This window comes from Trachypithecus francoisi, unplaced genomic scaffold (genome assembly GCF_009764315.1).
Source record: "Trachypithecus francoisi isolate TF-2019V2 unplaced genomic scaffold, Tfra_2.0 Lachesis_group4, whole genome shotgun sequence".
In the NCBI taxonomy this organism is placed as follows: Eukaryota; Metazoa; Chordata; class Mammalia; order Primates; family Cercopithecidae; genus Trachypithecus; species Trachypithecus francoisi.
In genome coordinates this window covers 68,186,891-68,209,665 of record NW_022681469.1, presented here as the reverse complement: position 1 = coordinate 68,209,665, position 22,775 = coordinate 68,186,891, and the positions used below count along the sequence as shown (strand labels likewise).

General features: G+C 38.4%; 1 protein-coding gene across 10 annotated transcripts in view; it reads right to left on the bottom strand.

Annotated features, from left to right (window-relative positions):
* Window positions 1–22,775, bottom strand: part of ADAM22 (ADAM metallopeptidase domain 22) — a 255,535-nt gene that overhangs the window by 87,785 nt on the left and 144,975 nt on the right. For all 10 annotated transcript variants that reach the window (XM_033194589.1, XM_033194595.1, XM_033194592.1 and 7 more), the window contains 2 exons: window positions 10,562–10,644; window positions 1,440–1,503 (listed from right to left, as the gene is read on the bottom strand). In XM_033194589.1, coding sequence (XP_033050480.1) covers window positions 1,440–1,503; window positions 10,562–10,644 — 147 coding nt within the window. The remainder of the gene's footprint in view (window positions 1–1,439; window positions 1,504–10,561; window positions 10,645–22,775) is intronic.

Below are 22,775 nucleotides of genomic sequence, written 5' to 3'. Positions count from 1 at the left end.
CATAAAATAATATACAATACAGAGAATTTCCCAAACAAGATGGTTTATGGGTGACAAAATCATGTATGTTTCTTGAAAGGATTTGCCTCTCTGCTTGACTAATGTTGTGTAATACAAGAAAGAACATTTGTACGTACAGAGATAGAATGAAAGTGTGTTATGTTTCTCTGTAGTCTATAATATTAATTCAACTTCTTCTAATTTGTGGGAAATGAATGTTTCAGCTAAAGTGAGGGAGAGGATTAAGATGACTCAGGTTTCTCTAAACTTCATCAGCACAGAGCCTTAAAAGGAATAGACAACAGAGAAAAATCTGGAATCTAGAAAAGAGAGGAGAGGTGAAAAATCACAGACCTGTGGATTTGATCTGTTATGGACTAAATGTGTGTATGTCCCCAAAATTCTCATATTGAGACCCTGGCACCCAGGGTGACTTTGTCTGGAGATAAGGCCTGTGAGGGAGTGATAAATGTTAAATGAGGTCATAAGGGTAAGATCCTCATTCAGTATAGCTGGAACCCTTATAACAAGAGGAGACAACCAGAGTTCTCTCTCTCTCTCTCTGCCATGTGAGAACACAGTGAGAAGGCAGCTGTCTGCAACTCAAGCAAAGAGCCCTCACTAGATGTCAACCATGCTGGCACCTTGGACTTTCCGTGCCCAGAACTGAGATAAAGATAAAAGTTTCTGTTGGTTAAGCAACCCAGTCTACAGGATTTTGTTATGGTAGCCAAGTCAGACTAAGAAAGATCATAACACATTAGGGTGGAGATGGAAATAGAGGTTTCAGAACACCTGAAAGGGAAAGTATTATATTTCCAAAATAAAAGAGAAAGAAACAAAAGAAATTTTCTGTTTGTTTGTTTGTTTTGGAGATAGAGTCTCACCCTGTCACCCGGGCTGGAGTGCAGTGGCAGGAGGTTCAAGCAGTACTCCTGCCTCAGCCTCCCAAGTAGCTGGGATTATAGGCACATGCCACCACACCTGGCTAATTTTTGGATTTTAGTAGAGACGGGGTTTCACCAAGTTGGCCAGGCTGGTCTCGAACTCCCGACCTCCTACCCTCCTCAGCCTCCAAAAGTGCTGGGATTACAGGCGTGAGCCACCACAACTGGAAAGAAAATTTTTAAAAAACACTTGTGGTTTTGACTTACTCAATATTTAGTTTAAAATATACAGACAGTCCCCAACTTACATGTTTTTGACTTTATGATGCATTTATCAGGGTATTAAATATATTTTTGACTTAACAATATTTTTAACTTATGATAGGTTTATAAGGACATAGACCCATCATAAGTCAAGGAGCATCTGTACATATGTTTACTATCTTAACCCTAAACAATATAAAAATGAAATAAAGTAGAAAAAAAAGGAGAGGAAAAAAGCTCTCAGCACAAACATTTCCATTTGCCACAACAAACAGAAGGAGCACTTACTTGAGTAGTGTCATTTTCTTCTGGCTCAATGAGATATGTGTGGTTCCCATCATAGAACATCCCACTGCCAATGACAAGAAAATAATTAGGCATGGCTATCGACTCTCATCCCAGAACAAGATCATTTTAAAATCAGCAGCAGCCAGAGGACCCATTTGCCTCTCAATGCCCATTTCCCAGTCCCATCCATCACCTCCAGACACACCACACACACCACTGAGAAGGAAAGGCCCCTCCTTCCAATTCCTTACAGGTAGAGTCCCCTCATCCTCACCTGACCCCATGCTCAGGATTGCCATGCTCTAGCTGTTGCCCATCTCTCCTCCGTCTAACATAGAATTCCCAGATTTTCATATGCAAAAAGCCACCTGGAGAGCTAGTAAAAACGCACGTCTTTCAGGACTCTTCTCAGATTTCTGGACTGGAACCCAGGAAACTGCATTTTAAATAAGCTCCAGGTGATCCTGAGGCAGGTTTTCAGGGACTATACTGAGAATGACTGACCTACCATAAACATGGAAGATGCTCTAGTAACAAGAGCTAACATATTTGAACAATGTGCCACAAGCTAAATACTTTACACTCATTTAATCTTTTCCACAAATCTACAAGGGAAGTACAACGACTATCCTTATTTTACAGGTAAGGAAACTGAAACCCAAAGAGATAAAGTAACTTGCCAAATTATTTAACCAGTAAGAGCAGAAATAGGAATAGAGCCCAGACAAATGGGACCATGAACTGCCCATTTGCAACCTGCTACCTACCTGCATTCATGCATTCAATCAACATGTTTACGGAGCACCTACAATGCACTGTTGTAGGTGCTGGGGACACAATAGCAAACAAAACAGACCGATTATCTGTCCTTGTGGTATTGATGAGTATTCTAGGGAGGACATACTATATATATGGAGAAAGACAGTGATAAATTCTAGGGAAGAAAATAATCAGGTGAAGGGCAATAAATGGTGCCAGAGGGCCGTGGGGGCCATACCAGCTGGGCACCTCCTAGGGCCTTGGCTTTTACTCTAAGAGAGATGAAGAGCCACTGCAAAGTTCTAAGCAGAGGGGAAATACAAACTTCCTTAAGTTTCATAATGATCATGCCAGCTTCTGTGTTACAATAATTTTTAGCACAGCAAGGATAGAAGTAGGGAAGTTACTGCAATAATCCAGGTGAAAGAAGGTACTGGCTTAGATCAGAGCAGTAATAGTGGAGGTGGTGAGAACTGGTCAAATTCGGGATATATTTTGAAAGTAGAACCAATAGGATTTATTAATGGATTTGAAATGAAGTATGTAAAACAGAGAAGAGTTAGTGAAGACTCCAAGTTTTGACCTGAGCAACTGGAAAAACAGACGTGTCATTTAACAAGATTAAAAAAAAAGATGTGACGGAGTGAGACCCTGTCTCAAAAAAAAAAAAAAAAAAGTGGGGCGGGGGAGGGGAGATGCAGAAGGAACTTATTGGGATGGGCCTAGGGAAGCAGGGAGCAGAGGGAAGCATGCAAATTCTTTAAGCGTTCAGTTTTGAGCTGGGCATGGTGCTCACATCTGGAATCCCAACACTTTGGAAGAAGAAGTGGGGGGAATCACATGAGGCCAGGAGTTTGAGACCAGCCTGGGCAACGTAGTGAGCGGCAAGACTCTCTCTCTACAAAAAGTTTTTAAAAAGTTAGCTGGGCCTGGCGATGCACACCTGTAGTCCCAGCTACTTGGGAGGCTTAGGTGGGAGGATCACCGGAGCCCAAGAGTTCGAGGCCGCAGTGATTGATGACTGTGCCACTGCACTCCAGCCTGGGTGACAGAGCAAGACCCTATATTTCTTTAAAAAAAAAAAAAAAAATCCATTTTGGACCTCGTAGGCTGGGGGTGGCTACCAGCCATCTGAGAAATCCTTTGGAGAGCATTTAAATATATAAATGGCCTCAACTCCCACTCAGACAGATTCTGATAGCTGCTGCTTTTAGAAGAATATGATCCTTTTACTGAGATCAGGCCCTTTATGATGTTGAAGAAACTTGTCTTATCATTCAGGCATCTGAAGGTAGCAAAGCTATGAGCTTCTGTGGTAATTTTTTAGTTTTTGGTAGAAATGACTATATGACAGCCAAGCTCCTAAACATAAACTAGTATTTTCTTTTCATTGAAGACTTGGTGAAATTGGCGAAATTCCATGAGCTATAATTATAATGGCCTCCAAGTTCTGCCTCTATCCAAATTCTTTCATTCCTACTATAACATCTTCCACATGTCCTCAACTTCTATATACTCACAGGATGACTGTTCTCACAGCTGCACTGTTTTCAGCCACATGTACTTTCTGAATTTGGATGACATTCTATTTGGAATTTAAAGATAAACAGATGCAGTTTGTAAGACATTACTGACAATATGTGCCCAAGGAGTCAGACGGAGAGCCTTTCAAAAAAGTAGACCAAATATGGCAGGGAGTATCTCTCTACCCTTGCTGAGAACTAACCAGATTCATCCAGAAAGTCATATGAAACCATCACACTTTGCCAAAATTCATGTGGCAACACCAAAAAAGTAGCAAGCAGATTATTTTGTTAAAATAGTACTGAGTGTTATTTATCCTTACATTAGGTTAATGTCCAATGGGAAAGTCATTTCTTTTTAGTGGACTTAAATATCATGTAAGCAATATGAAGACAACAGATTCTGACACTGTCTGTATCTCAGAAGACTCTAGATTGCTATATGATAATGTGCCATTATTAATTCCTTAATAATAAAAAAAACTTGTGTTTTATATGCTTTGAGAACTGAAATATTTTTGTTTATTTATATAAATCCTTTTATATTGAGTCCATAATAGTATACTTGATAAAAACCTATAGCTAAGACCAAGTCATCACAGACCAATTGAGCTAAACTTTCAAAAGGTTGTATCAAAATAAGATTTTGAAAGGAAAAAGCCATTCTTACAAATTTCCACAAGAGGGCAATAAACTCACATTTAACTCCATTCTTTGAGGTTCCCACAGTAACAAGATTTTTGTCATAACACCAAACACACCAAAACCAAAACACTGCGTATTAGTCCTTTGACTCTGAACAAATGTGACCTTGCAGCTTCTTTATGGGAAAGATATACAAATCTGATTTTCCCTTATTTATGTTATTCAACTGATTTAAGAAATCAAAAATGAAAAAAAATATGCACTTGGTAATTTATAAAGGATGAGTCATGGATGACATAATACATCTCATATCTAAACCACTGTAATTGGGACAACATACATTATTCAGTATTTCATAACACTGCCCCAAAATATTTCTTCCAGAAATTTTTGTTCAGAAGGTAAAGTTAAGATGAGAATTAATAATTACTAAATAACAAGATAATACAAGGGTATATTTATCCTATATGCTCATAAAAGTCTAAGAAAGCTTAAAATGGTCATACACAATTCTGACAATGTTCCAAGATGCAGGATAGGTTTTCTGTTTACTTAGTTTCAAATAAAAACATTCTTAAAAGGAGAAGTAAAATCTACTTAATTAAAATAACCCTGTAATCCCAGCACTTTGGGAGGCTGAGGTGGGCGGATCACGAGGTCAGGAGCTCAAGACCAACCTGGTCAACATGTCAAAACCCTGTCTCTACTGAAAATACAAAAATTAGATGGGCGTGGTGGCAGGCACCTGTAATTCCAGCTACTCAGGAGGCTGAGGCACAAGAATGGCTTGAAACTGGGAGGCGGAGGTCGCAGTGAGCTGAGATCGTGCCACTACACTCCAACCTGGTGACAGAGCGAGACTCCATCTCAAAAATAAAATAAATAAAAATAAATAACTAAGGCAGGATTCTGAGTTCTATTCCTGATCCAGTTACTATACAATCTCCTAAAAGTTATTTTTCCTTGGGTTTTGTTGACACGGAGTCTCACTCTGTCGCCCAGGCTGGAATGCAATGGCATGATCTCAACTCACTGCAGCCTCTGCCTCCTGGGCTTAGGTGATTCTCCTGCTTCAACCTCCAAGTAGCAGGGATTACAAGTACCCACCACTATGCCCAGCTAAATTTTGTGTTTTTAGTAGAGACAGGGTTTCATCAGGTTGGCCAGGCTGGTCTCAAACTCCTGACCTCAGGTGGTCCACCCACCTCAGCCTCCCAAAGTGAAATACGAAATTAGCCAGCCACGGTGGCAGGTGCCTATAATCGCAGCTACTTGGGAGGCTGAGGCAGGAGAATCACTTGAGCCTGGGAGGCGGACGCTGCAGTGAGCTGAGATCATGCCACTGTACTCCAGTCCATGGGACAGAGTGAGACTCTGACAGAAAAGAGTGAAAAAAAGAATGAATGAATGAACGAATGAACAAATGAAAAAATGAATGAAAGAACAAAAGAAGAGAGAAGAGAGAAGAGAAGAGAAGAGAAAGGAAAAGAAAGGATAGGAAAGGAAAGGAAAGGAAAGGAAAAAGGAGAGGAGAGGAGAGGAGAGGAGAGGAGAGGAGAGGAAAGGAAAGGAAAGGAAAAGGAGGGCACGGTGGCTCACGCCTGGGATTACAGGGGTGAGCCACCGTGCCCGGCCTAAAAGTTATTTTTCAATCTTTCTTTATATGACTATAATAGGATTACCAACAGGTATCATTCTTAGGTTCTCAGGTCCACTTATAGCCCTTAGAAGGCACAAATATCTCTCTGATTCTGACAACATTGAGCCCATTTGGAAAACCAGAAGGCAGACTGGAATGAGTACTGAGAAAGATGCTGACACTGTGACTTTAGATTGAGATTTTGAGAGAGAGAAAGGAAAACCACCACCTCATTCATTACCCTCCAATATACACTTGCTGTCACAAATGGGGACAGGTCTCACTGTACTATTCCTAGGTGACAGATGTGCTTGTCTTGAGCTCAGATGTAACAATTTTACTGCTGAAAAGGACTTCAGTGTTTCTTTTTCCTAATAAGAAAACAGAGACTGCCCGATATTAAGAATGGATTCCATGTCTGTAAAAACTTCTTTCTTCAAATAATGTATTTAAAGTAAATAAATGTACACCTTTATTCACAGTAGTCTTTTAGCACAAACAAGGAAATGGAAGTCTTCCATGCTCTCAGGCATATGGCCTCCTATCTTTGGTTATTTAACTTATCCTTATATTCTTCTTTGCTTTCTGCCTAATATGCTTACTCCCAGATCCTGACCAGAGGTGTCACTCAGGCAGACTAGCTAGATTTTCTGGCCGTGTCCATTAGCTCTTTCCTAGACTTAAGATCTGTCAGTGTAACCCGCTCCCTTGGATATGCTATTCCAACCTATTGCACTCCACCGTCTTCAGGTGGCATGTCTCCGGAGCCCTTAGGTGCTACCTGTTCTTCAGTGACAATGCTTAGCTTGCATTTTTTCCCTTTTCTCTCTCTCTCTCTCTAAAAAAAAAGATCAAATATACCTAAGGGGTTCTACATCAGGAAATGGGCTAGATTTGGACTCCTCATGAGACTGTGAACTCCCAGGACTTGTGTTTCAATCGCCTTAATATTCCTAGGGTTGGCACACAGGAAACACCCACTAACTGCTTCTTAGATGAAAAGCCACATATCTAACTTGGTAACAAAAAGGAATTATTTTAAAGTTCCTCAACGAAAATTTAACAAAACTAAAGTGCTGGCTTGTTCTGTGACAAAAATTAAAACACACAAGAAGGAAATGAAATGATTTAGTTAAAAGAGAATGCTGAGGAATGACATGGTAGCTTTATAAGGGGTTACAAAACAAGTAAGAAACAACCACCTGTGCATTATCATTATCCACAGGATGGAGGAACTGGACGTATTCCCATGCTAAACATCAGCAAACATTATTCGATAGAGAAGGTTATGAGAAGGAAGCAAGGCCCTGAGGAAGGATGAACTTTGTTCCTTGGAGATCTCTGAGAAACGACAGACCCTCCCACAGTTTTGCTATGAATTAGGTGGGATTCAGGCTGAAAAAAGGGGCAAAGACATGTGCGCTCTTGAGGTCACGAGAAGCCTTTTCTCTTTGTGTAAGGAGACAAGAGTTACCATTTACTGAAACTTCTATTATTTGAGGAAAACATAAAAACATATGAAGAAGGAATAGGGGTATTTCAAGGGGCTAAACATTCACAGAAACAGACACCGAAGTTAACCCAAACCACTCCTGTCTGAATTTGGATGAAACTAGAAAAATGCTTCAAATATTATTTTAAGGTATCATTGTGAAATTCAAAAGCCTCTGTTTTCTGCGACTCTAATTTTATTGAATTTTTTTGAGATGGAGTCTAACATCATCTTAATGTATCCTTCTTGTCTTTTTCTTGACAATATATATGTTTTCTTTCTTTTGCAAAATGTAGACATTTTCTTTTCTTTCTTTCTTTTTTTTTTTTTTTTTTTTAATCAGAGTCTCACTCTGTCCCACAGGCTAGAGTACAGTGGCATGCATGGTCTCGGCTCACTGCAACCTCCACCTCACAGGTTCAAGCAATTCTCCTGCCTCAGCCTCCCAAGTAGCTGGGATTACAGGCTCCTGTCACCATGCCGGGCTAATTTTTGTATTTTTAGTAGAGAGAGGGTTTCACCATGTTGGCCGGGCTGGTCTCGAACTCCTGACCCAGGTGATCCGCCACCCTCGGCCCCCCCCAAAGTGCTGGGATTATAGGCATGAGCCACCAAGCCCGGCCATTTGCAATCCTGATTTAAAAATCTGCTTGGTTAGAAAAGGCCTTTGACAAAATTAAACCGCCCTTCATGCTAAAAACTCTCAATAAATTAGGTATTGATGGGATGTATCTCAAAATAATAAGAGCTATTTATGACAAACCCACAGCCAATATCATACTGAAAGGCAAAAACTGGAAGCATTCCCCTTGAAAACAGGCACAAGACAGGGATGCCCTCCCTCACCACTCCTATTCAATATAGTGTTGGAAGTTCTTGCCCAGGGCAATCAGGCAGGAGAAAGAAATAAAGAGTATTCAATTAGGAAAAGAGGAAGTCAAATTGTCCCTGTTTGCAGATGACATGATTGTGTATTTAGAAAACCTCATCGTCTCAGCCCAAAATCTCCTTAAGCTAATAAGCAACTTCAGCAAAGTCTCAGGATACAAAATCAAAGTGCAAAAATCACAAGCATTCTTATACACCAGTAACAGACAAACAGAGAGTCAAATCATGAGTGAATTCCCATTCACAACTGCTTTAAAGAGAATAAAATACCTAGGAATCCAACTTACAAGGGATGTGAAGGACCTCTTCAAGGAGAACTACAAACCACTGCTCAAAGAAATAAAAGAGGACAATTCCTCAAGGATCTTACAAACAAATGGAAGAATATTCCATGCTCACAGATAGGAAGAATCAATATCATGAAAACGGCCATATTGCCCAAGGTAATTTACAGATTCAATGCCATCCCCATCAAGCTACCAATGACTTTCTTCACAGAATTAGAAAAAACTACTTTAAAGTTCATATGGAACCAAAAAAGAGCCCGCATTGCCAAGACAATCCTAAGCCAAAAGAACAAAGCTGGAGGCATCATGCTACCTGACTTCAAACTATACTACAAGGCTACAGTAACCAAAACAGCATGGTACTGGTACCAAAACAGAGATATGGACCAATGGAACAGAACAGAGTCCTCAGAAATAATACCACACATCTACAGCCATCTGATCTTTGACAAACCTGAGAGAAACAAGAAATGGGGAAAGGATTCTGTTAATGTTGCTGGGAAAACTGGCTAGCCATAAGTAGAAAGCTGAAACTGGATCCCTTCCTTACACCTTATACAAAAATTTATTCAAGATGGATTAAAGACTTAAATGTTAGACCTAAAACCATAAAAACCCTAGAAGAAAACCTAGGTAGTACCATTCAGGACATAGGCATGGACAAGGACTTCATGTCTGAAACACCAAAAGCAACGGCAACAAAAGCCAAAATTGACAAATGGGATCTAATTAAACTAAAGAGCTTCTGCACAGCAAAAGAAACTACCATCAGAGTGAACAGGCAACCTACAGAATGGGAGAATATTTTTGCGAGCTACTCATCTGAAAAAGGGCTAATATCCAGAATCTAAGAAGAACTCAAACAAGTTTACAAGAAAAAAACAAACAATCCCATCAAAAAGTGGGCAAAGGATATGAACAGACACTTCTCAAAAGAAGACATTTATGCAGCCAACAGACACATGAAAAAATGCTCATCATCACTCGCCATCAGAGAATTGCAAATCAAAACCACAATGAGATACCATCTCACATCAGTTAGAATGGCGATCATTAAAAAGTCAGGAAACAACAGGTGCTACAGAGGATGTGGAGAAATAAGAACACTTTTACACTGTTGGTAGGACTGTATACTAGTTCAACCATTGTGGAAGACAGTGTGGCAATTCCTCAAGGATCTAGAACTAGAAATACCATTTGATCCAGCCATCCCATTACTGGGTATATACCCAAAGGATTATAAATCATGCTGCTATAAAGACATATGCACACGTATGTTTATTGTAGCACTATTCACAATAGTAAAGACTTGGAATCAACCCAAATGTCCATCAGCAACAGACTGGATTAAGAAAATGTAGCACATATACACCGTGGAATACTATGCAGCCATAAAAAGGATGAGTTCATGTCCTTCGTAGGGACATGGATGAAGTTGGAAACCATCATTCTGAGCAAACTATCGCAAGACCAAAAAACCAAACACCGCATGTTCTCACTCATAGGTGGGAATTGAACAATGAAAACGCTTAGATACAGGAAGGGGAACATCACGCCTGTTGTGGGGTGGGAGGAGTGGGGAGGGATAGCATTAGGAGATATACCTAATGTAAATGACGAGTTAATGGGTGCAGCACACTAACATGGCACATGTATACATATGTAACAAACCTGCATGTTGTGCACATATACCCTAGAACTTAAAGTGTAATAATAATAAAAAAATCTGCTTGGTTTATAAAACACAAAATAGAAAAAAAAAATCAGATCCATCACTGATTTAAAATTATTTCTTGACACAAAATAGGGATATCTACTATAGTGCATTCATACTAAAGAAAATAAATTATTGAAAAAATAAACAGTACAAATACTTTTTGAACACTTACTGAAGTCCATGGCATGTTGACAATGCAACAAATGAGGCAGGGTTTCCTCGGATATGGCCCTGGTAGTAACAGTGCTCTCCTCCCTGAAAACAGAAATAAAGAATGTAAGCCTTTGTATCACAAGGAGAATCAGCTGCTTCATTTCACAGGAGGTTTCTACTCACAATGTACCTCCACATCTAGAGCTCTGCATGATATTTCATTATTCAGATTAGCATTATCAAACCTTTTCTAACAGAATTATTCATAAACACTCTTGAGTGAGCTGACTCCAAATCAAGATTCAGGGAAATAAAAGTTGACTTAACCTTTCTTTTATGTAGGTGATATTAGAGGAACAAAGAAAGAGATATTGAAATACACATGGGGAGTCAGGAACAGTGTCTCATATCTATAGTTTCAATGCTTTTGGAGGCGAGGCAGGAGTTCAAGACCAGCCTGAGCAACATAGCAAGACCCTGTCTCTACAAAAAAAAAATTTACAAATCAGATGGATGTGGTGACATGCATCTGTAGTCCTAGCCTCTTGGGAGGTTGAGGCAGGAGGATCATTTGAACCCAGGAGTTTGAGGCTACAAGTGAGCTGTGATTTTGCCACTGCACTCCAGCCTGGACAAAAAGAGTGAAATTCTGTCTCAAAAGAAAAAATGAAAAAAATAAGAAAAGAAAGGAAATACGTATGTGGCCCTTGCACCAAAGTTTAATCATCTGCTTTCCTAGTTATAAGAAATTCAACCATGGGCCAGGTGCAGTGGCTCATGCCTGTAATCCCAGCACTTTGGGAGACTGAGGTGGGTGGGTCACTTGAGGTCAGGAGTTCCAAACCAGCCCAACCAATATGGTGAAACCCTGTCTCTACTAAATAAAAATACAAAAATTAGCCAGGTGTGGTGGCGCATGCCTGTAATCCCAGTTACTCGGGAGGCTGAGGTAGGAGAATCACTTGAACCAGGGAAGTGGGGGTTGCAGTGAGCCGAGATGGTACCACTGTACTCCAGCCTGGGCAATAGAGACCCTGTCTCCAAAAAACAAAAAAAGCAACTCAATCATGAGCAGCAGCAAAGCAATGCTCTTTTACACAAAGCTAAGTAAAAATGAATATAAATCATTTGAGAGTCAGTAAATTATATTGATGGAGGAAATGCTTGTTTTTACAGTGTTTATATCAAAACTTGATTACCAGATAAGCAAGTTCATACCATTCTTTTCTCAAACCAGCAATGGCTTTAACTGGTAAGCAATTTGTGGGCAGCGTTTTAAATTGTGAAGTTTTTCTTAGCATCCAATTGCATTAACAAAATTCTACTAAGAGAGATTCACTTATTTGGTTAAATGTGCCTGGAAAGGTAAGAAGTTAAATCTTCTGCCATCTTAGGATGTCACCTTTGAATACTTACTACTCAGAGTGCAGTTCAGAGACAAGCAGCATTGACATCACTAGGGGCTTGTTAAAAATGCAGAATCTCAGGCCCCACCCGAAACCTACTGTATGAGAGTCTGTATTTTAACAAGTCCCTAGGTGATTCATATGCACATTAAAGTTTGAGAAGCTCTTCTCTAAATGACCTCTTCCCATTCTATCACTAATCTCCTATTTCTTCAGTAGCTGAACGCTTCTAATTAAATTGATTCACTGAGATACGAAAGAGTGAAACAGAAAGGACTGATAGGATGGGTGGTTTAAAGAGGCAAATGTTACCTACTTCACAGTAGGACTTAAGGACTAATACTACTTAAAATGTTCAGTGTTTCAGAAATGGAGGAGAGAAAACAGGAGGACATGGAGATTTAATAGGCTGAAGACATTTTCTCCACCAAAATCCAAGGAAACCAGCCTAGCCTGAGACTACTGCTCCTTGTGAGATTATCCCACAGAAGCTGGTAACTCAGCTTTAGGGAGTGGGTGGAGAGCAGGTAAAATGGTACACAATGCAATCCCTGACCTTAAACCAGCTCCAAATTCCCAGGGGAGCCACTGACCATCATGAACTGAGGGTTGTGGTTGCATTTAATGGAGAAGATGGAACCCAGAGGGCCACAGAGACTTGGGGGCTGAAACAAGTCCTAGACACTAGAACATGGGGCCATGACTTCATGTGGAGCGCCAGTGTAGTGTAGATGTTAGCAATGTGAGCTATTGGCTCCTTCCCTTACCAGCTATGTAATCTTAAGCAAATTACAGAGACTGCCCATGCCTCAGTTTTCTCATCTGTCAATTGGAGATAATTACCTCATAGGGATGTCATGAGGATTACACGAGCTAATAGACATAAAAGAGTTTTAGAGTAATGCTTGGCTCATAGGAAGTACTCAACAAATGTTTGCTGCTATTATAATTACTGTCTGTCAGTGTTCTCAATTTACATACACAATCACACTAAATCTTCATATCAATCCTACAAAGAAATATTCTTATCCCTCTTCTACATAGGAACCCCAATCTCTGAGACTGTGGTTGCCTGCCTGGGGAGCTGCCAAGTAGGGATGAAAACTATATGTGAGTACAAAGCCCGTGTCCTATCCCGTATTGTTGAACCTCGAACCTATGAGTTATGCAAGGCAAATCTAAACTTTCCCTTAGGCTGGTTTATTCTTTTATTCTGTTGCTTTGTCAGCAAGGCTAAGGGTAAATTTAACAAAAGTTACAATAGTGTGTGTTGAGCTGTTGGACTGGTGAACAGTCCATAGATCAGATTCTGAGTGTGTGAGAGGACATTATCATTTAGATGCCCCTGATTTCCTGGATACATCTAATTGGATCAGAGATCAAAATTCTAGCTTTGCGTTGGCCAGACATAAAAAGTCAACAGTCAACAGATGACCTGATAAAGACAGAACTCTGTCTATAAGTGTTTCCTGATATTGGACAGTGACTAACTGAATCAGACCTTCTCCTCTTAGAAGTCTGAGCCTCATAGCAATGAAGATAATAGAAACAAAGATAAGAAAGTAGAAACAAACATAAATAAAGAGAAGTAGAAACAAAAAAAAATCTCGGGAATTATGGTATCAGACTAGAAAATAATGGAAATTGATAGTCATGAGGATATATGTCAGTGTCAAAGCATACTATTTTATAAATTACTAAATTTTTCTTCAAAAAGGCAACTCTGGAAACATGTCATATTAAATCATAAAAAGGACAAATAATTCATTTTTTAAAAACATTCCTCCATTATATTGGGGAGAGTTATATAGATGAGTCAATAATGGAAAACACTATTTCACTAATCTCTGATTTGAAAAATAGGAGTCAAGCCAAAAACAGCATATGATCAGGACCCATCTGCACAAAAGCCTAAGGTGGCAAATGAAGCAAAGAGCTCAGTATGGTTGAATCATTATTACATGTTTCCATGACACTACAGCAGAGGCATAAACACCAGGGGGAAAAAATCTCAGTTTGCATTACTACAATTCAAATCTTGAGGTCTCAACTGGTGGCATGTGTAATTATTAGAAATAATGGTGAAAGTTCAATTTTGTGCTGTAATATTTTTCAGGGATAATTAATCATAAGTCAATAATTATTTAAACTAAGAAGTAATACAGTTTTTAGTTCCTTTAACATGCCTAGAAATATTTTTTAGTCCAAGAGATAGGCTGTTAAAGGACTTTCTTAATTTATGTAAACTATAACATTAAATATAAATTTAATATTTTTATTTTATAAATAATTATTTTATCTATTAATACACATGTGGTGCAAAAATTCTAAGAATTGAAAGGGTACATAGTGAAGAATAAAAAAACTCCCTTCACATATACTATTCAAGCTGTAGATGCCTTCTAAATGGTAAGCATTTTTGATGCATTTTGTGTACCATGTCAAGAATAGTCTATGTATATTCAAGTAGATGCATATATACACACATACACATATATCCTTTTCACTTCACAAATCGTTTTATACTATGTACACTGTTCAGCCACTTGACTTTTTTTTTCTTAAGGTAAGCTTGGCATCCTTCTATATCAATATCGTATTTTTCAATGATGGCATATATTCCATTATGGGGGTGAACTATAATTCATGTAAATAGTCCTGTACTAATGGACATTCAGATAATCTCCTTTTTTGCTGTCATAATGTTGCAACGAACATCCTTTTATATCTTCCTGTGCACTTCTATCAGTATATATGCAGGATAGAATACTAGACATGGACCTGGGAAGTCAAAGAATAGGCATATTTTAAATTTTAATAACTAATGGGACAGATATAATTATATTTTTTGCACTTATATGTTTTAGAATATGCACTGCATTTGAAAATCATAAACTGCATTTTACTTAAAAATTATCTATTTCAGTAAAGACCACTAACAATAAAAACTTTCTTAAATCTTATCAATTATAAAGGTTCTCCATGTCTTCATATGACTTTTGAAGAAAAGTCAAAAGTATGCTATATGGAAGTAAGTACTATATACAATAATCTGAGACAGATGTTGCAGGAAAAGAGAAAAGCCTTTTGGGCTTTTCCTAACAGAGTTGGGCTCTTTATCAGACTGCCAGTCATAGCTTTATTCCTTATTGTCTCTTTTGTTCCAGAAATAAATCCATTGTCCTTGAAACTTTCTTCATACGCCTTGATCTAACAACATAGCCATAAAAATACAAATGTTTATTTTTACCTAATTAGATAGCTATAGCTAAAAGTATATCTACCTCTATAAAAATGAACATGATAGTTCATATGTCTATTATTGGTTTATCTTCCTAATGGGAGAAAAATTTACTGTAATTTTTTATTCTAAGAACGTCAAAATAATCATTTATTTATAAAATTCAAAGACATATCACATTTTTATTAAACAGATAGCAAAATCTCAAAGGAAAAGTTGAATTTATTATAAATATGATGAGATGATAACACAAAGGAAGTTACACAGCCTGGACCATAAAACAAGGAAAACCTAATAAAGAGAAACAATTGGAGCATAGCTGTAAGACCGCAGTCATGTGCCCTCTATCAAGGTCCTCAAAGGAAACTAGATTTTGACAGCTCTAAAATGGGCCAGGACCACCTCCTCCAAATAGCCTTCTCAAATTCCCTTCTCATAAATTAATTCCTGCTAACCCCTCCTTCTCTGAACTTTCATAGTATTTTTCAACCATACTGCAATCTCTTCCTACCTGAATACCTGTTTCTGTGTTACTTCTCCAATAGATTATTATCTCCCTTCAGAGAAGCACACTTGCCTGATTTATGTTCATATATCCACACATGCTACTGGAAAGAAAACCTCCCTGATTATCCAATTCCTCACCAATAAACTAGAGATAATATCTACTCCAGCTGTGTCATAAGGATATGCAGGAGATTCCATGAGATAACAATGTAAAGTACACTGTAAAGTGCTATATAAACAGGTGAGGGAGGTGTAGTCAACCAATATTTAGGGATGCTATAATGTCCCTTGAGCTGTGATTCTCAAACTTTGTCAAGAATAACTATTTGAGACATTGATTTATAACGCAGATACTGTCTCTCCCCCAGAGAGTTTGTGCAGGCAGCTCTGAGGTAAGACCTAAGAATCTGCATTGTAACAAATACTCCGTGTTTTCCTTGTTCCAGGAATATCCCTAGAGGGGAGGTTCTCAACCTTTGTTGCATTTCAGAGTCACCTGGGAGCTTTTAAATTCCAATGCCCATGACTTACTCCCAACCCTCTAAATCACAGTCTCGGGTCCAGGCATCAGTATCTGTTAAAATCTTCCAAATGACTGAATACAAATTCAGTGCCTGAGAACCCTTGCATAAGAGAAATGCTCCTCAAAATAGCAGTTCCCAAAACTGACTCTCAGAAGTACCATGGTAGGCTTTCTAAAGCAACTGATGCCCAGGCCTTCCCTCAGGCCTGCCGAATCAGAATCTCCAAGGAGGTAGGGCCCCAGGTTTCTTATAGTGTAAAAAGTTCCTCTACGTGATTTTGATGATCAAATCTGGAATTGTTAACCCTAAAAATATTCAATACAAAACTGTCCCCAGGCAAAGGATACAGAAAGATCTTTCAGAGAATGGAAGTATCTACCATATCCTGGACATCCTGTTTAGTGAATTACGTGACAGTTCATGACGACTGATGAGGTATGATTTCCCCCCTTTTACAAGTGAGAAACCATAGACTGAGAGAGATCATCCACACCCAGGTATGCCTGCTACAAAGTCAAGGTTATTTACACCAGTGGTTCTCAAAGAGTAGTTTTCAGACCAACAGCATCAGCTTGCTAGAAATGCAAATTTATCAAGCCTCGCTATAGCCTTCCTCAGAAGCTCGGAGGATGCAGCCTACCCAACTGTGATTCAGCCAAACCGTCAGGTGATTTCACTGCACTCTGAAGTTTGAGAACAACTGCTTTACATTACTCCTGTTTCTGATTCTGAAGCTCTTCACTGCTGAGCTCACTGAAATCTTACACTAGTTCCTGAGCTGACCCTTCCTGACACAGAAAGAATGTACTCCACTCTGTTTCTTGTTTCCCAAAAAACAGCTGGCTTTATCAGAAACATAATGGAAGGTAAGAGGTGAGATAAGAATATTAAGGAAGAGCAGAGCTGTTTATTTTTGCTGGTGCTGATCATAGGATACCATGCAGGATGCTTTGGCCTGGATCAAAGGGGCTAGAAAAACCAAACTTCCAGTTTGCCTGGCGCAAAGGAGTTTCCCAGGATACTGGTAATTCAGTGCTACATCTATGAAAGTCACAGGCAGATAGGAACGGTTTGGTCATGCTAAAAGGGTCAGGGCCAGTGTAGGCACCTCCAGATCAAAATACCCGCCTCTGCAACTCTTGTTCTCCTGCTCTGTTCACTGAATCATAGTCTTCTCCCCCTCCATGGGCACTGGTCCTAGAACCAGCCTCTGCCATGCAGTTGGGGAAGCTCATGCCAGTCACCCTCTTCCACAAGTGGGACCCTTTCTCACCCCGCCCTAGCACAGTAGTTGCCAACCCTGGCAGCATATTGTAACACATGGGAAGCTCTTTTTAAAAATACCCAGCCTCACCCCACACCAACTGCATCAGAATCTCTAGAGGGTGGGACCTGGGTATTTTACAAATCTGCCCAGATGATTCCAATACGCTACCATAGTTGGGAGTCTCTGTTCTAGCTGATACCACCTTGCAGGAACTAACGGCCTACCTTGAACCCTACTGCATCCTAGATTGCCCCCAGGTGTATACACTGTCCTGACACATTGGTGGCTGCATGGCTACAGTCTGTTCCACAGGTGCTTGCCTGCCAAAACCACATTTCTTGCCTGGTCTCAACTCCCTCTTGATTGGCATCAATGTCAGGAACCTGCCCTCCTCCAATCCTCACTCCATCTCCCCAGCCTCCTCCTTGGGAGGCTGGGCATGGTGGCTTACACCTGTAATCCCTGCACTTTGGAAGGCCGAGGAGGGAGGATCGCTTGAGCCCAGGAGTCCAAGACAAGCCTGAGCAACATAGTGAGACCCTATCTCTAATACAAATTAAAACAAGAAAATAAATAACAAAGTAAGTGTCCTTAGGGCCAGCTGCATGATGGAAATCCTTAGAAAAGCTAAATTTTATGTTAAAGATGATCCACCAACCTATCTCGATTAAAACTCATACTCTGTGACTGTACAGAATCGGACTGGATTCACAGAAGGGACATAGGCTAAACATCTGGTCAGGTACAGAGTATAATTGACTCTAAAGGTACCTCATTCTAAAGGCTAAGAAAAGTGAAAAGACTATTTCCTCTCATTTACAGTAAATTAAGTGAAGCTATCACGTGGTTCCCAAATGCCAATAATCCATGAATCTATACTAATGCATCTCAAAGTCTTTACTAGTTCCTGCCAAAAAGATAGAAATAAGTATAGTGTACTTAATTTTTCATAAAGCTAAATGCATTTAATTTTTGAAAAACTGTCATTTGTTCTAGGTTTACTTCCTTATCTTTATTATTTAAAATATCAACTGCTTTCCTTTTTTAAATAGACTTTTATTTTGGAATAATTCTGATACACAGAAAAGTTGCAAAGATGGTATAGAGAATTATAGTATATCTATCACCCAGTTTTTCCCATTGTTAACATCTTATATTTATTTAGTATATTTGTCAAAATAACATAACTGACACTGGTATATTACTATTTACTCAACTCTGAACATTGAGATTTCACTAGTTTTTCCTTTAATTTCTTCTTTCTGTTCCAGGATCCAATCCTGGAACACAGTGCCATATTGCATTAGTGGTTAGGTTCATTTTTTTTTAGTTTGTAGCAATAGTAAATAGTAATTAGATGTTTCGAGAGGGTTGTTTTCATATATGGCAAAAGAGAAGAAATGATGCAACCCTATGTTGATCCTCAAAATTCATTTTGTTAGTATATGGATCTATGAAATATAAAAGTATAAGACCAAGAATACAAATGAACACTTCCTAGACTTTAACTTAGCACTACAGGTTTTCAAAGCCTTAAAAACAAAACTACCCTTACATCATCAGGCTTAATTTAAATGATTAAAATGTAATATTTAATGTGACCTACGGAAATGAATTCTGAAAGATTACTCAGTAACATTTCACTATAATAAGTATCTAGAACCCCTTATTGCCTGAGATTCTTCTGGGCTATCCTTTCAATGGCATTTGTACAGGGAACAGCTTTGGAAGATGGAGAAAATCTCCCTCCAAAGCAAAGGGCTGGCATGTTTACTTCCCACTATAACAACATTCAGGTTTCCTGAATTCAGAATTTCTTTGCTGTAACACAATGCACTGTTGTAACACAATCCACTGTGACAGAGGATAGGGCCCAGGTTAGCCTGGCCCTATCCTCTGTCACTCTCTGGGAATTAAGGCTGAAGATACCAGTGTAAGAAAATGTTGCTATTCTGGCTATAGCCAAAGCCAGAGTAATAAAACCCTTTGTCTCTGACCCAGGAGTTTCCTGTCTTCTGTGGGCATAGATAAAACTGAAGCAAGCTAATGCCTATTAACTTGTAAGTGGGATAAAACTTCAGACTTTCACAGTTGTTGAACTTGGATTTCCATCTTCCCCTAAAAATTTAGAGATCTGTTAAGACTCCATTACCACATTTCCATTTTCCTGCAAGACAAAAATCAGCTAAAGCTCAATAAGACACATACTGCCCATCTTATCATAGGTAACGTAATTCTCATATACAATACTGTTTAACACCTTTGGGTATTAACATTTGCCACTCCATTCCAGGGTACAAATGTTCAAACAGCATCCAGCAACATCTAAAGGTAAACAGTCATTAAAAATCTCTGTACTATTTCAATATTCATTGATGAGCACTAGGATCTTGTAGTATCAATCAAAAACATTTAAAAAACCAAAAGGATTAAGCATATTATGGACTTAAAAATTAAAAGAAAATAAAACTGCTGACAAAAAAGAATAATCTCATTTAAAAGATACACAGTTACCACTGGAGAGAAAAAGATGTATAAGAATAATATTGTAGCAAAAGTTTCCACAAGAAAGGAAAAGACAGTAGAAAACTACTGGACAGAAATAAAAATGATGAAGAAGGAGTTAACCTTACTAAAAGATGGTGAACACCACAAAATAAAGGGGCCATAACTTTCTGTGTTTGTCTCTTTGTCTCTATGTCTATACCTTTCTCTGTTAAGGACACCAGCCATTGGATTAGGGCATACCCTAATCTAGTATGACTTCCTCCTAACTTGATTACATCTGAAAAGACTCTGTTTCTAAGTAAGGTAATATTCACGAGTTCTAGGAGTCACGAATTTTCAGGAACATTATTCAAACCAGTACAACCATTCATTTCTTTATACATAGATAAGTAAATTTTTATTCACAATCCAGGAATTTTCCTTTCAAGAAGCTTGGTTCAGTGGTAGAAACTGGAGGTGTCTACCATAGCATCACTCATCTAACAAAATTAACTCGTAACTTAATTACCTGTAACCAGCATTCTAGTTTCCTATCTCTTCATTTTAAAATACTCATCATTATTTTTACACAATATGGCAAACCTAATATTCCATTTTATTAAGTCAAACACAGCTTCCTAAATTGCTTATTTTTAACAACAGAATAGCCGAGAGAAATTATTTTGCATCTGTCAGGTAATCACTAGACACCCACTAATATAACAAATATCAGATTACTAAAAATTTTAGGTTCCCACAAAATGCTCAGCAACAGATTACTGTAATGTAGAGAGGGGACTTTACAGATTCTCTGAGATGTAAGTTCTAAATTGGAAGAACGGAAAATCAATGTGGACCACATAATATATGATGACTATATAATTAGAAACTCATGAAATTATAACTCTTTCCAGGAAACCACTACATAATTGTACCTTTTTCCAAATAATAAAATTTAAATGCATTACTCTATATGGACTTTTTAGCATAAAGACTGTGAATTACCTAAAACCTTATTCTGTAGTTGATGTTTGACTATTAAGAGGAAAAAATATAACTGACTAGATGATTGCTGCACAAAGAGAAAACATATTTGTGCATTCCTAAAATACAGGAGGAATAAGTATTTTTGTCATATCTGAAAAAATGTTTGTTGTTTTCTTTTTTTTAAGGAAATACAACTATATGAGGGTCTGAGGTAAGGAAAAAAGGAAATCATTTTTTCTCCACTTTTACTATAAACATAACCTCCTTTAGTTTCACTTCAATGCTGTCCTCCATTCCTTTTTTGAAGAAGAAGAAAATTTCTGGCCGCTAAAAGATTCTGTTGCAGCTAGGCACAGAGGCTCATGCCTGTAATCCCAGAACTTTGGGAGGCTGAGGTGGGTGGATCACTTGAAGTCAGGAGTTTGAGATCTGGCCAGCATGGTGAAACCCTGTCTCTACTAACAATACAAAAATTAGCCAGGCATAGTGGCATACACCTGTAATCCCAGCTACTGGGGAGGCTGAGGCACAAGAATCGCTTGAACCTGGGAGGCGGAGGTTGCAGTGAGCCGAGATAGTGCCACTATACTCCAGCCTGGGTGACAGAGTGAGATTCTGTCTCAAAAAAAAAAAAAGAAAGAAAAAAGAAAAATGAAAAGAAAACCAGATTCTGGTTGCAGCATCTTCTCTCTTGCACCTTGAGACTTACGTGCTGAGCTCAAGCAGTTAATACTAGTATTCAGTGGTCATTTTCATCTCTGCATGAATGATTTTGGATTAGCCCACCAGGATTTATTGACAGGTAAAAAGAATTAGATTACTAAAGAGGTCTCAAACAATATCCTTCATGGAAAGCAAACTAGTATTTAAGGTTGTATCTAATGAAAAGTGATACTAAGCATGAAAAAGTGAAGTGCTTTTTTTTTTCCAGCAAGCGTTTCTATGACAATAAGCTGATCATTCACTATTTCTCTTACTTATGTTTCCATAAATTAAGAAGGGAGTTGAGCCACCAGAGTCCCTTCTTGTTCTGTGATTTGCAAACTATTTTTAAAAATCAAAGGTTACTTTTCTTTTAAAGACCAGGCCAACTTCAAAGAATCAATATCTTGTACACTGCACTTACCACAAAGAAATAGAATTTAAAACCAACAAAGATGCTCATATGTTTGGAAATTTTTAAAATGCCAAATAAACAATTTTTTAAAATAATTATATTATTTCTAAAAATATAAATAATTCATGAGTTATATAAAGTCATAGTATAAGCTATGGAATATATATATATACATATACATGGACAATAGCAAAAAAAACTATGTAGCAGAGCTTTAGGATGCTGCTAAAATGGTACTTGAGTAAATTTTACATTCTTAGATACATATAGTAAAGAAGAGTGGTAATTAATAAATTAAATATTTAACTAAATGAATTATGAAAAGAAAAACAGAAATTTCAGAGTAGAAAAAAGGAAATTACAAAAGTACGAGCAGAAATGATTGAAAAATATAGTAAAGAAAGTAAAGTTGGTTCTTTGGGAACCTCCCAGCACTCTGGGAGGCTGAGACGAGAGGATTGCTTGAGGTCAGGAGTTCGAGACCAGTCTGGGAAACACAGTGAGACCTGGTCTCTATTAAAAGTAAAAATTAAAAAATTAGTTAGTGTGGCAGTACATGCCTATAGTCCAGGTAGTCAGGAGGCTGAGCGAGAAGTACTGCTAGGAGTTAGAGTTTAAAGTAAGCTGTAATCCCACCACTGCACTCCAGCCTGAGCAACAGAGTGAGACCCTGTCTCTTAAAAAAAGAGGGGAGAGG